The 15,290-nt window shown below is 49.0% G+C and overlaps 2 protein-coding genes across 2 annotated transcripts; one reads left to right on the top strand and one right to left on the bottom strand.

Moving 5' to 3' along the window:
- Positions 1-740: 740 nt before the first annotated feature.
- On the top strand, positions 741-3,239 carry ALT_3813 (uncharacterized protein; the record flags this gene model as incomplete). The annotated part of the gene is made up of 4 exons (XM_089599641.1): positions 741-821; positions 886-936; positions 992-1,378; positions 1,425-3,239. The coding sequence occupies 4 exons, from the start codon at positions 741-743 to the stop codon at positions 3,237-3,239; spliced, it is 2,334 nt and encodes a 777-aa protein (XP_089455979.1).
- A 2,952-nt stretch (positions 3,240-6,191) lies between these two features.
- ALT_3814 (uncharacterized protein) lies at positions 6,192-11,684 on the bottom strand (the record flags this gene model as incomplete). The annotated part of the gene is made up of 12 exons (XM_089599642.1): positions 6,192-6,364; positions 6,416-6,601; positions 6,654-6,704; positions 6,762-6,880; positions 6,946-7,129; positions 10,484-10,648; positions 10,775-10,861; positions 10,917-10,986; positions 11,050-11,157; positions 11,248-11,325; positions 11,376-11,479; positions 11,567-11,684. 12 exons carry the CDS (start codon positions 11,682-11,684, stop codon positions 6,192-6,194), a joined length of 1,443 nt encoding a protein of 480 aa, XP_089455980.1.
- Between the last annotated feature and the right edge of the window lie 3,606 nt (positions 11,685-15,290).

Below are 15,290 nucleotides of genomic sequence, written 5' to 3' on the forward strand. Positions count from 1 at the left end.
TAAATATGGCGTACAGCAGGAACCTACAGGTCATAATCATCCAGTAGCGACCCAACTCGAGTCCGCCGGCCTAAAATCCAGCGCTGAGTTCGATGGCCTTGCTGCAGTATTCTGAATTTAATATTGGTTACTTCTGGTAAAGCCGGATTCAGAAAGGGTTAGCTACACGTATCGAAATATGCGTATGTCAATGATTGTCCGCGCCCGCCCCAGGAAGGACGGAATAAACAAAATTCTGAGTGCCAAGTAGACGGGAGGTTGCTGAACCTACCAAATTTCGCATATTTGCGTAAGCTGGGAGTGACACTGGGGGGCTGAGACAGGAACAGGAACAAGTCATAATCTGCATTGTTATTGAATCAGAACTGCATGCCGATCTCCCATATGGTAAGAAATGAAAGCATGTCCTATGAAATCTGTCGCCTTGGAAGTACTCCTTAACCTTGACTATGATAGTAAATACTGTGTTACCTTGGTAATATCCTGTAACATGCAGGGTGATCTGTAACTTGTAATACGACCCAAAAGTGGAGGCGAAAGCACCAGACCGAAGGACACAAACGTCTCAGATCCCAACTTTGTTCTTCCCAAATGCTTAAATGGCCTTGCTTTGACTGACGAGACTGGGCATTTTCCCAGCGCAAACAATATTTAGGGATTCTCCATTTTGGCCCTTTAATGTTACAGTCAAGAATTCTAGCCCGCTGGAACATTTGAGTGAGAAAAACCTCGCCGTTGCGATGCAGACCGATCCTGAAACTGGAGGAGCCCAACCTCGGGAGAATGGGCACGTCGCCGTTGACCACAATGCTCCCTTGACGGTACGTTGGCAAACCCTTTTCCATGACTGTAGAGGGTGTCTGGGGACTGAGCTTGAGTACTTAGAACCAGAACCCTGAGGTTGATGGACAACAAACATCTAATAACCTCGCCAAGGTATTTTTCAGTTCCTCTTCAGTATACATTTAGCTATGACACTGACTATGACGAGTCCCCAACTTATCTAGAAGCATATCTGAACAGCTTCTCATCATCGGATGAACCTTTATGGATTCGTCAGCCTGGAATAAAATACCAGCCGACACGTGTATTCCGCCACAAAGACAGCCTAGGGCGTCTCTGGATCGGGCCTGAGGATGATCGGTACCTCAGTGCTACCGACGGAAGACTCTCAGAACTCGTCGTTCAAGCTTCGGAGGATGTATGGAACGGACCGTCCAACTCGACATGGGCCCGAAAGAAAGTTCAAAAATGCACCCCGGCCATGCTCCGAGTCGTCTATTCCCTTCTGGGGGATCATCTTCAGAGTCGCCCAGGAGCATCGTGGGGTGACGTCTGCTTGGGGTGGCTTCCAGCCTGTCTGATCATTGCTGTTCTGGTATGCGGCTCAATCCTCATCATAGGTTTTGTCTAACTCTACCTAGTTATTCATCCCATCTGACCTTGGAGGGGAGAAGAGAAACAACGGACGCTACGAACAGTTCAAGTATCATTACTGGGGCTATTCGAAAGTCTCGAGCAACGTCTATGAAATCCAGCCTTCAAGGGCCAGTGAGCTATCTGCCAATGGGCAAGAGGTGAATGCGATGTCGGAACGACCCCTTCGACCGAGTCGTCTGTGCTTGCTGAGGCGGGAACAAGGGATCGAGATTATAGATGTCTGCGAATGGGAAGCAGTCCATGGAACAATTGACTATCTGTTTATCTGTTATACTGCTGAGCAGTTCAGTGGGTCCACAGATCTGGACGAGCTTCATCGCATTGCCGAAGCTGCAGCTCGGACGGCTGGCGTTATGGCTTACTGGATCGCATGCAGCTGTATGCGTGATGATAATGACCAGTCAGAAGACGTCTACAGGATCAGTGACGTCGTCCGCGGCGCCCATTCCCTAGTGGTTATTATCGGCCCTCCTGTTGCTACTCGCGACTCTCACCCAGATGCAGGGGAAATGCTTCGAAACTTGGGTTCTCGGATGTGGACCTTCCCGGAGGTCCTCCTCAGTCCATCAAATCGTCCTATTTCACTTTACATGCGCGGATGTGATACGAATCCGTTCAGGAGCCTGTCTAAACGAAACTTCGCTATTGAGGCCTGGGGAGACGCTCCTGTCTCAAGGCAGCTAATCGATCACTATGAGGGCTCGATCATACTTAGCCCTCTCGAACTAGTTTCCATTGCCTTGCAATGCTTTCCTAATCGTGACACTACAATGTTCTACCAAGGGGACCGCTCATACGCCCTGATGGGACTGTTAAGACGTCGTCCAAGGGTGGATGAGAGTGACTCAGAGTTTCAGGCATTCTGCCGACTCTCCTTGGCCAATGATAGCAACCAACTGATTGAGCGGTTGATATGTATGCTCCCTCGAGACATGGACCTACCATGGTATAGGGTTGAGGATTATTGGAACAGCAATCTATGGGATGTACAGCCTATTTGCCAAGTGGTTGGCATTGGGGAGGACGACAGTGTGATTCTGAGCGGTGCTTTTGGGGCTCCGATCCGCTGGAAGTCCTTCGAGCCAGTCAACCTTTTGATGCGCAACACTCTTAAGCGATGGGTTGCTAGGGTTGTCCTTCGCAGTAGTCCCGCGTGGCTAATTATCGGAGCCCTCCTTCTAGCAGCGAGCAGGTCTAGAGGAGGAGACTTTGCTTTCGTCACGGCAGCCGGGTGGGTATTTGCAGGCCTATATGTTTTGGTCGTACTAGCCTCTCCGTATCTTATATGCTCTCTTTATGTTGGCAAGCCATGGGCCGCACAGCCCTGGCTATTTGGTTTCGAGGGCTACCTGGGTATAGATGAGATCGAAACCCTCATTTTTGGTCTCAACCTTGGCCGATTGAAATGGAGCCCATATTCCAGCGACCTCTCACTCCACGTGGACCAGAAAGGTGAGTGCGTTGGACAAGATCCCACTAGGAGAGAATCAACTGCGCAGTTTGTGTCCGCTTCTCGGCAGACTACGTATGAACAGCTCAAAGTGTTCACCCTAGTGGATACCAATACTTTGACTGTGACGCTGTTTCGGGCCGTTCGCCCACCAGTGGCAATGCTGCTCTGTGGCAGCGAAGGCGGGATGCAGCGAGCGTTGTTGTGCTCCTATGACTGGAAATCCCAGACCCTCTACCGTGAGAGTGTCCTCCGGGTGGAAACACTTGTACTGGAGAAAATGTCCCGTGTGGATCGGTTTCGACTTGGTTTGAAAAAGCGTGTTCCGGACACAGTAGAAGCATTTTGATACTGTTGAACTGACTTACCATTCCATATAGACAGTAGGTAAGCCTGGTCCATTTTGTAGTTCCCAGTAAGTCTCTCAACCGTTTGACTAGCCTAATATCCTGAATAGGCGATATTTCCTTTGAAATTCCGCCGAGAATGTTGAGCCTTACCATCACTCCGAGGAAGATTTTACTCCAAGGGGCTCTGCCGCCGGCTCATTACTCCGTACTCCTTTACTGAATTTATTTTATTACAGATATTGATGGTTTGGAGGCTTCCGATCATCGATAATCACCGTCAAGTATAATCTCTTCAGTGTCAGGCAGGAAGTGATTCCGCTAGCGAACAGATAAAAATAATCAGTGAAGGACGAATATTTGCTTTTTTCCATGTCTAGCGCGACATTTACTCTTTGCCGTCTATCAAGTCGTTTGCCATCGGATCCGGGAATCAGATGGGCCAGTTCTCCGGTCCATTTAAAGACTTCTCGAAGAACTATAATTGAAGTATACGTATCGCGGAAAGGATTTTGTCTTCTTGTCGCCTGGTGAACCGGTGGTGAGACTCCGTCGTCGGCCACTGCCTTGTCTGATGAGACACTGCAGCAGCTCTCCTCGGAATCACAGACTAGTCCTTCAGGACAAGAAGGAACAGAGTCTGAGTATGAGTCATGGATCCAATGCGAAGTACGGCGCTGGGTATCAGCTTGACCATTGCCATAGAGCAATCCAACGTCCTATATGTCTCTTTTGCGCCTGTGGGCTCATTTCAGTCATTTAGCAGTATGTCCCCGAGATATCAAGTGGCATGCTATCAGAACAATGGTTGAGTCAATTAAGAGATAATCTACTTTCAGTACTCCGTCGCAATGTCTTCGACAAGCTGGTGGACTGTGGAATGAGCGACGAGACGGTCATCCTTCAAGATGAGAAGCTCATTAAACTCTGGCATCCATTGTAGATATTTTTTTATTTTTTATTTATTTTTTATTTTTGTTCCTATAAATCTTGCAGGTAGAAGATACATGCTAAAAAGGTATCTGGATAATCTCCCACAAGAACTAGTAGCAAGAGCTGGCAGATGATGCAATCTGCTCAACACCAGATTCGAAGTCATTCAACTACCGCTCAGTCGCTCAGCCGCTCAGCCAAGGCGCTCCTCCCACACTGGTATGAAGTGACAAGCACGTTGCATTCGCTATCAGCAGAGGTAAAGCGCTCGAATGCGTCCCGGGGGCTTCCATCAGTCATCGCGGCCCGGATAGCAGATACTTGACGCTGATTGCGTCAAGGAACATTTTCCACAATCCACATCACCATTGACCAGTGAATGAACAGGAGGAACTGTGGCCGCCGCCCCTCCCCTGCTGTACAGAGACCCTCTTGATATAAGAATACGCAGTAAGTATCTTAACTTGACTGCGTCCGTCATCGAATAATATGCCTGCTCCAGGCGAGTTGTTGGAATCATGTTGCGTGTCCCCTCGCACGTCCGCCACCAAAAGTCTGACAAGCCATGAGGTGCTCATGAATGGTGGCAGAATAGCCCACTAGATCATACCTGCCGGCGTACAGCACTGGGACAGATTTGGCCGTGTCCCACCTGTAGAAGTCTGCCGACGGCGTGAGGAATTGGGTCCGACACTCGGAAGGGCATCGAGCTTGGACTCACTACCAGCCATGAGGGAAATCCAACCACTATGGGATTTGATCAAGTTGCAGTGTATTTGGAGTCGCTGGGATGAGTGGTGTGATGGTTTGGGAGGACACGCAAGGTGGCAGAGGGGACCAGAGGATGTGCTTCTGTTCGCTAGTACGGTGTAATTGGGCCATTATGAAGATGTGATATGATGTCTTTGAATATATGATAACGTGGGAGCAGCGGATGTATGAATCTGAATACCAGCTGAAGGTGTTGGGTGTATGGGAGGTACCTTGCAGAAGATCATTGTTTGCATGTGGTCAACATGCCGTATTGGGGACGACGCCATGGGTGCTGAGCCACCATGTGTCTCATATATCTCCGCAGCTGCCAAAACCCTCCGTCCAGGTGGCGTTGTCGTTCTCTCTGGCTGTGTCTGGGAACAGTGCAGAAGAGAGGTGAGAACGCATCAGGCCAATATAGACGACAGAGGGTCCGTACTAGCCTCAAACTGTTCTGACCTCCTCCCCATTCTTCAGCTGCAGAAGGGCTATTCGGAGACTGGTTCAAGATGGGAACATCTCCTGCTGTGTCTGAACCACCAGGATGTCCTCCGTGTCATTGGTTGTCATATCAGCATGGTTCCCAGATTCGCAGAGGTCATGGAGTCACCAGTATTGGTATGGTTATTGATCATTGATCTGTAGGCTTGTGGCTCCTTCGGGACATTCAGTATGCGGCAGAAAGAAATTGCTCTTTGTTGCACCAGCCGGTGCTGGGCTTAGAGACGACAGGAGCAAGCCAAGGGGAGTCTGCTATTAAGACTCTATTTCGATAACTGGGCTGGTGTAGCGTGTCGACGCGGTGGCGCTCCAGAATGGTAGTTGAGTATCGTCGTCATGTTGCTGATCTTGAATCTGGTTGCTTACAGTCGTCTGTCTCTTCCCACGCCGGATTTTTGATGCGTCCCGAAAAGATGGCCTCTTGTAATCGCAACGCGGACTCGTGCAGTTCCGACATCGCCTTTAGAGGAGAAACGAGTGTCCTTGCTGCAGCTGACTGCGACTCTGAATGGAACCAGCTCCAGACGGTGTCGATCCATTAATAAGTATGCTGATTCTGATCGAGGTCTCATTGCCGTGCGGTGTGGGCAGTCTCGAATGAGGTATCCCGATTCAACGGTGCTCTTGCGGACTCCGGACATAGCCTGGTTTTCGAAGGATGACAACTCACGCCAATTGTTACTAGCAGCCGTTCATATCAACATAGCTTCCTTCGACTTTGTCCTGTGTTCCATGAAGAATACCATAACTCTGATTAAAGTAGTGGTTCAGGAGGAGGTCCCAGACGCCTGCGCCCTCATAATCATTATCTCTCGCGGAGGTACATCTTTCTGAAGCACCATTAGATAGGCTTTGAATGCTTGGCAGTTTTCGACGAGCTTTTCTGCCTGAGCACGCGGAGACGCGTGAATACCGCCTGCTGTGCCTTGTTGAATTAAAACTAGTGGATCAGATCAGAGAAGTCCTCTGTGATGGTTTGGTACGCATCGACAGCTGGCAGACGGAGGAAGTTGTTCCCTAGCAGAATCGCCCAGGTTGATGCCTTCTGTATACTTGGTTTCCAGCTCTCGCAGGGCAGTTATCTGGTGGTAGAAAGGCTTGTCAAAGAAGATGACGTTCACTGACACCTCCTGCAATGCATTTGTCGCGAGCCAATACCTGGCAGTCTGCATGGGTCCTAAAGCCCTAATTAGGATTACTAAGGGTTCTAGGTCATTATTAAAATGCACCTATTCCCGCTTCTCCTTGCACAAGGGTCAAGTCAGGAGGATTGTGACGGCCTTCAGAGGTGTAATAGGCAGAGACACATACTAGTTAGTATGTTTGGCAATCAGTACTCTTGCTACGAAGTTTCGCGGCCGCTGCGACCCAATACGACTGGTTCGGATCCTCCTCTTCGTCCGAACCCAGCGCATTGGCCTCGGCCTCCTCGAGCAAGGTAATCTGCTGATCGACGCTGTCGACAAAGCGTAGCAAATCGCGACGGGCGGCGCGGAGGGAAGGCAAGTGCTCGAAAGTAACAACACCAGCTGGCCAGCGTAACACGTCACCGTCGAGGGGGTTCCGTTTAGCTTCTTCGGAGGAGTCGGGGACTGTTCGTCACCTGCGCGGCGACATTTGCCCTTAGAGTCTGAAGGAGTAGCTGCTTGCGAATAGGTCTCGGAAGGGAGAAGCGAAGCATTGCTGCGACGACGAAGGAAGGAGCCTATTTCAATTTCATCAGCTATGAACATCCGACATGATAGAAGTTGGATAGCTCACCTTCTCCAGCACCTATTCTCTCCTCCGATCTCACCGAAGTTGTCTCAGATCCATCGTTTGAAAGCGTTCTGGCTCTTCAACATTGATGTTCACCATCATCACATCACCAGGTTGTAGGTCAAGACAGAACTCATACGGAAGCTCAAGAAACCTAACATAGTGACGGGATTCTGCCTGTAGTAACTTAACAACCTTTAGGGTTGCAACTGAGTCTGCAAGGGACTTCATCAGCCCCGCCACGTGCTTGTGCTTCCTGTAGCCAAGGAGAGCCATGTACTCCTTTTAACGGAGAAAGCTCAGCTTTGTTAAATGAGATTACGGCTGGACGACTTTCTTGATCAGAATAGTCCCCAATCTGGAGAAAGACCTTACTCAGGTGGCTTGGATACTAAGCACAAAGCGGATTGTTGTTTGCATCCTCAGATAGCTGTGTGTTGAGCTGGGAGTAGTCTATCCACTTCATAGCCGTATATGAAGAACCTCAGCTGCCTCTTGGCCAGGTGCTGGCAGATTTTGGTCATGAGCATGTCTTATTCACCAAAGGAATGGTGGCTAAAGAAGTTAGCAGCATACTGAGGGATGTTGGATTTCTTGATCATAGTGACCACCCAGATGGAACAATCATCAATAGCGTCTTTAAGATGACTGTGCTGGGCGTAGAGGGATAGGTGGGTGATAATGAAGATACCAGACATGTGTAGCTGTGCACTGGAGGTTGGACTTTTAAATCGTCTAGCTCCTGTATCAGCAGGCCCAGGTGTATGTTTATCACTGCCACATCTAGCGGGGTGGGTTAAAAGCTCGAGACTGGTTGCAGGACGCGGAGCCTGCGGGATGGCCCAGCATTTAAGACCTCAATTCCCTCAAGACTGGCCTCTTTGCTATACTGTCCGGGTACGGTGAGCTCTGCAGCCCAGGGCCTGCATATGCTGGTCTCCGAAACTGGTTGGTGATCCTGCGCAGTTTGGAATCAATGCCTTTGAACATTGTCGGCGAATTTACCGCCAGACTGATCAAGACCTGCATTCTTGCATTCGGATCCGCTCTTGCCCCTTTGCATATCAGAAATTCCGCTTGTGTTCGGGGCCTTTGGTGATCACACCAGAAACCATAGTAACATAGTAGTTGTCTCTTGCAATGGCAGAAGCGAGGCAGATGTTGCCCACAGCCGCAAAGGTGCAACGGAGCGGTGGTTTGCCGAGAGACTTTTTGGATGAAGGAAATGCACAAAAGGACGAAGTCCTCCCCTTTATGATCATGGCCACTAAGAGTGATTCGCCATCATCAGGATCCTCGGACTTTAATCTCCCCCAACATCAGCGGGAACGACCACTGACCCATGCCCGCTCGCGGCCAGACAGGGGCCGCTGCCCTGTCCAGGCAGGAGGTCCACAACATCCATGCTGTCCAGCCGCCGTTCGAAAAATCCATGACAATTAAACCGGCGAAGACGGGATCGTTGAATCTTGATTGAGCGAGATATTGTGCCAAAGGACAATATGAGCCTCCTTCCGGTTGCAAGGAGTTGTGATCCATATTCTGAAAGATTTGCCGCTGGCGAGTATCTCGATAGGATACTTTCCCATAACATTGATGGCATATCGAATGTGCCTCATCTTCACATCGACTTGACACAAGAGCAGCCCTGTATTCTTGTTGGTGTAATGCGTATGACTCCTAAAGCGTTTAAGGTTGGGATATAGGGAATCACATTGTTAGATGCTGGGTGATTGTCATTGTGCGCTCGCTATCTTCAGACTCTCGCATGAAGAGTTCGTCTCTTCGGATGTGAGTCTGAACTCTGGAGATGTTTTGAACCTGTCACGAAGCACCAAGCCTGAAACCAGGCGCATCTTGACAGTATGTTTGTATTGCATTGACACAGTGCAAATGAGCCATTCTGTCCTTCATTGGTGTTATTCTTGACGTATACAGGGCAGTCTTCCAGGCCTGGGATTGTGTGTACTGCTGGAGAGACGAAAGGGATTTTCCAGGATGCTGTCGGTCGGTTTGTCCGGGTTTGGCAAGATCGCATCCTTCCACTGGAGGAGATGCTCATTGTTGAAGAACATTGACAGCAACTTCCAAAGGTCAGCCATAGATCTTGGGAGATCTGTAGGTTCCTTTTCCTTAATACGCATGGGGAAAATGTGACAAACTTGGACTTCCTGATGTCCAGTGATTACACACTCCCCCCATTTCTTTCTTTGGTGACTTTTTAGCTGATCTAGAACAGGGAATAGCATTGTCGACATCCGTCTGGTGGAGTGGGTAGACAGATCTGTATCTTGATCCAGAGCTTGCCTGCCACCTCGCCGAGTTGATCTGCTTCTGGCCGTGGACTGTTCATAGCAGGGCGACGAGGATCCTCGAGAGGAGACTCTTCCTGCTGGCAGATACCTGCTAAATAGTTAGTGACTGCATAGACTTCAAAGTAGGTGGGTGACCTTCGTGAAATCGTTTCTCTAACAACACGCAGACTGCATGATCTTCAAGGCGTGATTGTTGCCAGTATTGTGAGCTCCTTGTCCGTTCGAAGCTGCATCTAGCATTTTCCCGCCAGGTTTCTGGTATGTGGAATAAAAGCCGGAGCCACACCGGCGATCATCCATATAACGGGCAAGTTGTCCCGAGAAAAAAGGCTATGCGACAGGCATATGCAAGCGATGAAGTTTCTTTGTCCTAGTTTGTATCTTAACAAGTGCTCTGAGTGTGCTGCCAGTATAGAAAGAGGAGCAACTGGGAGGGTTTTGGAAATCAGGATACACATACCTAGTCCTTCACAGCGCTCGGATCTGTCCGCTGTGTAGGGCGTTCGAATGTGTAAGTGTAGGGTATAATGTGTGCCACCTCTAGACTGCATGGGCCTAATTAGCTGACCATTCAATATGCAGGTATTGCTGTGCCTCGTAAGGTATTTTGATTATTGACAAAGAAGGATATGTAGAAGCTGTATGCTTACTCTGGATGTGCGGCCTTTTTGGTTCTCCCCTTTCGCTCACGACGGAACAAGCCCGAGAGGTCTTTTGGGCGCCGTCTGGGTTCGTTAGAAGCTAACGACCAAACCCCGTATTGTTCGCGGGTTCTGTCGTGAGGGAAAGGGAGGACATGCGACGTCGTCGAGTAACTATAAAGAAAGTGTTATTATAGGGTTTGATCTCAAGGCTGGGAGGAGAGGGCCCCCTGCTAAAAATGACCCCAGTCTGGCCCTCATTCGGGCTTCTAATGGTTTTATCATCGCCAGGAAAGGGACTACTCACGATGATGACTCGGAGGCCCAAGCATGCAGGGAGCATACCCGTTGCGCGGTACGCTCGCTCCTGGAGACGCCGGTAGCAGTAGTGGGGCCAGGCGCAGAGTAGCAGACGCGGGAGAAGGCCGCACGACAACAGCAAGGGCACCACCCTGTTCATCAATGAGGCAACACCGGCCAGCCAGCGTTTAAGTTGAGACGAAGAGCCTGCTGGCAAACAGAAAACTGTATGGCGCCCAGCCATTCATCACCTGTTCTCCGGTCGAGAGGCGCATGGAAATCGTCCCAAAAATTCGCTGTTTGTGCTGGCTGGTCTGTTGCGTAGAAGCTCTGCACCCCTGAAGCCACTCCATGTGAACTGGTCGGGGTCCTCGCTGTTTGCCAGGCGCTCGAATCGAGAATAATAGGCCGGAGGCTCATTGGCTGGCGTTATAATCTGGAGCCATCCATCAAGATCTAGAAGGCCGCTGACTGATACCACGAGGTAACGAAAGACGCAAGCCAGGATTCATAACCAGTTTGGTGGCACTGATTGGAAGGCCACCGTGCTAACTCAGTCAGCAATGTCGCCGCAACTGACAAGACTCAACAAGTGCTCAACAATAACATACTGATAGTCGAAGGGGCCCCAAGAACCGTTCATACCAAGACGGTAAGAACAGAGCCCCATCTTTGAACTCCTGTTTACCGGCGCCATCTCGGCTCTCCAGGAAGTCCACCTTTAAATGTAATCATTCGAGTCACGGAAAATCTCTTGCCTCGAGAAGAAAAAGGGCTTCCAAAAGCCCGAGAATTTCTGGGGCGAATACCTGTATGAGCGCCCAGAATGTTGCCGAAATGGTATTCTGACCAAGCGCAGGTGCCAGCTTTGGGACAGCAGTTTCACTCTATATCGCAGTTAGTCATGGACTAGCAAGGCCAGAAAACGCAGACTTACCCGTAAAAAGAGCCGACCGAAACCCATAATAGCGCCGAAAGGCGCAGCAAGGCCACTGGCCGGAGCCGGGGCCGTGGCTTTCGACATTCTTAGTTGAATCCAAGCTATGGAGTTTCATTGTTGTTCAGCGATGCTGTTTTCTCGCACTTCAGGCTCCATGTGTTTTGGGTTCTCAACGGTGACAGCGGAACGAAGGTAGTTGTTGGCATTCTTCAGCGCCACTGCCGAAGCATCGTCGAGGTACTCGGTGATCATTAGGCGTAAGTCTGTTGCGTGACGGAAGACCATTAGAGATCTGGCGGATGTCATGATGCTAGTAGCTTCGACACTCTGTTGTCTCTCTAGACCGGCCAGTCTGGCGAACGTAGTATTGTGTCTGATGTCCGATTCTAGAAGGCAAGTTTCACGAAGTCTAACAAAGAACAAGAAGTTAGTAACCCTGAAGGCTAACGCAAGCCGTATGAGAAGTAGGTTGCTTGCTGGGCGTTAAGAGGGTGTGAATAACAGTGTCACCGACCAAATCTCCTACGGCAGTTCACTCCATGTTGACTTAGCAGCCTGGTGGTATAGGAGCCACCCTTGCTATAAACAGGTTGACACAAGCATCCTGTTTTTCCGAGCAAAGTTCTCAATGATTCCGCCATGGATGCAGATCGATTCACGGCGATTGAAACAAGGGTCATCAGGTATGCATTTCTGGGGATCGTTGGACGCTCAAATACATCTGCTGGGTTCTGGGGGTATGAAATGGCGATGTAGGGAATCAGGATACCCCCGTACTTGTTGATGCTCTGTCAGTCCGGGAATAGCTGCTGGATGACATCGTCCATCGTCTGAGCCAAGTGATCAACAACAAAGAGATCAGCAACACAGAGATCGGTTCCTGTATCAACAGATCCCATTCTTGCGCACAGAGGGCATGGGGCTACCGCATGATAGACGGGCGTAGTTTTGTCCTTGTGTTCAGACAAGCCTCTTCCCACTTCTTGTCGAGGCCGAATACCTCCAAGTAGCGCAGACATCATGTAAAAATCCAGCCTCTTTCGTGAGTTTGTATAAAGCCCAGCGAAGCGTTGTTGCACTGTTCCAGGTTAGCAATATCGTACAGCAGAATGCAGGAGACTGACCTGTGTTTGTGAACCGAGATTTTGCTCTCTCCAGTTAAATTCTACCTCTCTCATCCAGTGACTATGGCATTCGTGTGCCATATTGGTCCTATCATACTGAGTAAATTTGACGACGAGAGCGACTTTGACATATGGATGAACCCCAATCATCCGGAGATGCATATCCTCCATAATGCGTTTATGAGTCTCTGACCAGCCAGCCTCGATAACGGCGAGTGCCGCATGGAACCCATAGACTTGAGGAGGCAAGGAAGAGGTTAAGTAGGCAACTTCATTCTTGGCTTTGTCCCATAGAGGTGCGAAAGGTCGCAACAAAATGTAGGGGACACCTGCAGGAAACATATAAGCGAAAGAATCTGGGGAGAGAATCATCCATAAGGAGGCATCTCGAAGGTCTCAAACGAACTCTTGTCCGAGAAGTAGAGGAGTCCGGGAGATCAACCTGCGCATACCTAGTTGCAATCATCAACATTGATTCTTTCAAAGTTGTTCATTTGAGACCTGCGATGCGGAAATGGTGTCTGTATGCAGGGCCCCAGTTCAACCTCGCACTCTTGATCACACTGGCTGCCAACATCTAAGGGTAGTTGTTCAGTGTTTGCCAGGCTTTTCCCACGCCCCGAGCAGGTCCAGCATGTCGGCCAAAGACCAGAAGTCGACGTCCCTGAACTGGGATTTACTTAGTTGAAACTTTGCGATATACTGGCACGGCCAGTCTGGATGCAGATATCCTTGACATGTTGTCGAGGCCGCAAGGACGCATGCACTCGGCGGCATGATTGCCAGATATCCGCACATTTCAAATGCACGGTTATACACTTAGTGGTAATAGGTCCGATCATTACTACTAAGTAGTAATAGCTGCGAATCTGCTTCATCAGCTTCCTCGGACGGAAAGCTCAGAAAACCGAAAACTGAACACCAAACTTCTAGAAAAACCGAGAAAACACCCCTTAATCATCATCCTTCACAATCTCATGCTCAGCTAACAACCAGTCCTTAGACGCTGAAAGGTCGGTTTCCAGAGAAATATATTGATGTGCATACCAAGTGGACCAGCTTGCTTTGCCTCCTGGCGAGCGCTCTTCCGGGCCCCATCAACATGCGCATTTTCGATATTCAACATCTGAAAAGTCGAGATATTAGACCGTAATTCATAAAATCACTGAGAATAATTCCCCAAAAGCTTAGTTTATCATGGAGGTATTGCATATACCTTATCAACTGAGAATTTTCCGAGGACAATCTCAAAAAAATAAAAAGACAGTTTAGTGAGCGCGCTCGGCATTTCCAGTTTTAGACCGTTCGCCTAATTCTCGGGTTTACTGGGAAAATCAGTAAAAAGACCCCCAGTTTCCATGAAAGATAAGGAATTTCTTACCTCATCAAAAAGACCTTTTAGAACCAACCACTGCTCCAGCATTGCCAGCTTTTAAAGTCAGAAAGGTAGGTAAAACCGAGGTTCGCACAGTCGGTGTTCGGAAAGCAGGGGAAACCCAAGTACATACATCGTACGGACAACCACAGGGGAGGAGTTTGCGACCATCATCAGTATGTGTCTTGACGGTACCAGGCATTCTCTGAAAAACCGAGAATTAATGAGTAGAATGAGGTAGAAAATGAGGAAAATGAGTATAGATCAGGTTTCATGCCGCATTCGAACTCTTGCATGTAGGGTCGCCGTGAGGAACCAAACGCTGTGCGCTTCCAGCCTGGCAACCGCTTGATGGAATCTGGCTTGGTTCGTTTTGACCGCGTTGTCTGTGCCGTAGCAGGCCGCATGCTTTATCAAATCCGCAGGGGCTCGCAACTGGAAGCAAGTGTCAAAGGAAATGCTTACCTCCCTGGCATTGCCTCTGCCTTTGCCTCTCCCTTTCCAGGTTCCTGGATTGACCGGCATCAGATACCGGAAAACAACAGACGGTTCAAATTGCGGTAGCAGTAAGCAGCAAATATGAACAGAAAAATCAGCAAGATGTGGTAGAACTGGAAAGATGAGCAAGTAGGTCGTGGTGAAGCAAATGAAGAAGAGAGGTGGGTTGGAGAGATGAAAACTGGTTGCCAAAGTGGGTGCAGCATGTAGTAGTGAATGAAATACTGGAAAATAGATGAATACAGTGAATGGACCACCCAGTGGGAAGTGAATTGGTCTATTAGTGAAGGTACACAGTTCGAAGGACGATATTATAAGGACGAAAGAATGTATACAGTTTTGTGGTTGATCATTGCTTGAGAAGATTTAGTAGATATTTATGTTGCACCTTGCCAAAGCTCTAGTAAGATAGAAACTTGTTGCAAAGAAAGTATGCAGGGAGCAATCTATGCAACGCTGCCTCCTGCGACTTCCCTTACCCAAACGAGAAGACATGAAGCTATCCGAAGCATGGCTGCTTGCAACAAGCAGCTTATACTCCCAGAATAACTGCTACCTACAAACAACTACCATTCTCAAGACAATTTGGCGGAAGGTATTCCTGAGTTGTCGTGTCTCATTGTCAGTAGCCGTTCATCACACGGATATCGTCAACCCTTACTATACGGTAGCTGTCCACTTGCACTCAGAATGCCTCTAAAATCTAAATAAACATGTATACATGATATCAAAGAGTGTTTGGGTTGATCTTCTCGTTTCTGTTATACACTCTATTTGCGATCAATGTGATTGGGTGAGGACCGCGCCCTTTGGACGACATTTGATCCACCGATCCGAAATACCACCCCGGCTGCACCATGAATGCTCTCAACTTCAATTTCTCTTCATCAAGGCAGTAAATTAAGGTAAAACAAG

This window comes from Aspergillus lentulus, assembly GCF_001445615.1.
Source record: "Aspergillus lentulus DNA, contig: Alt08, strain: IFM 54703, whole genome shotgun sequence".
Lineage (NCBI taxonomy): Eukaryota > Fungi > Ascomycota > Eurotiomycetes > Eurotiales > Aspergillaceae > Aspergillus > Aspergillus lentulus.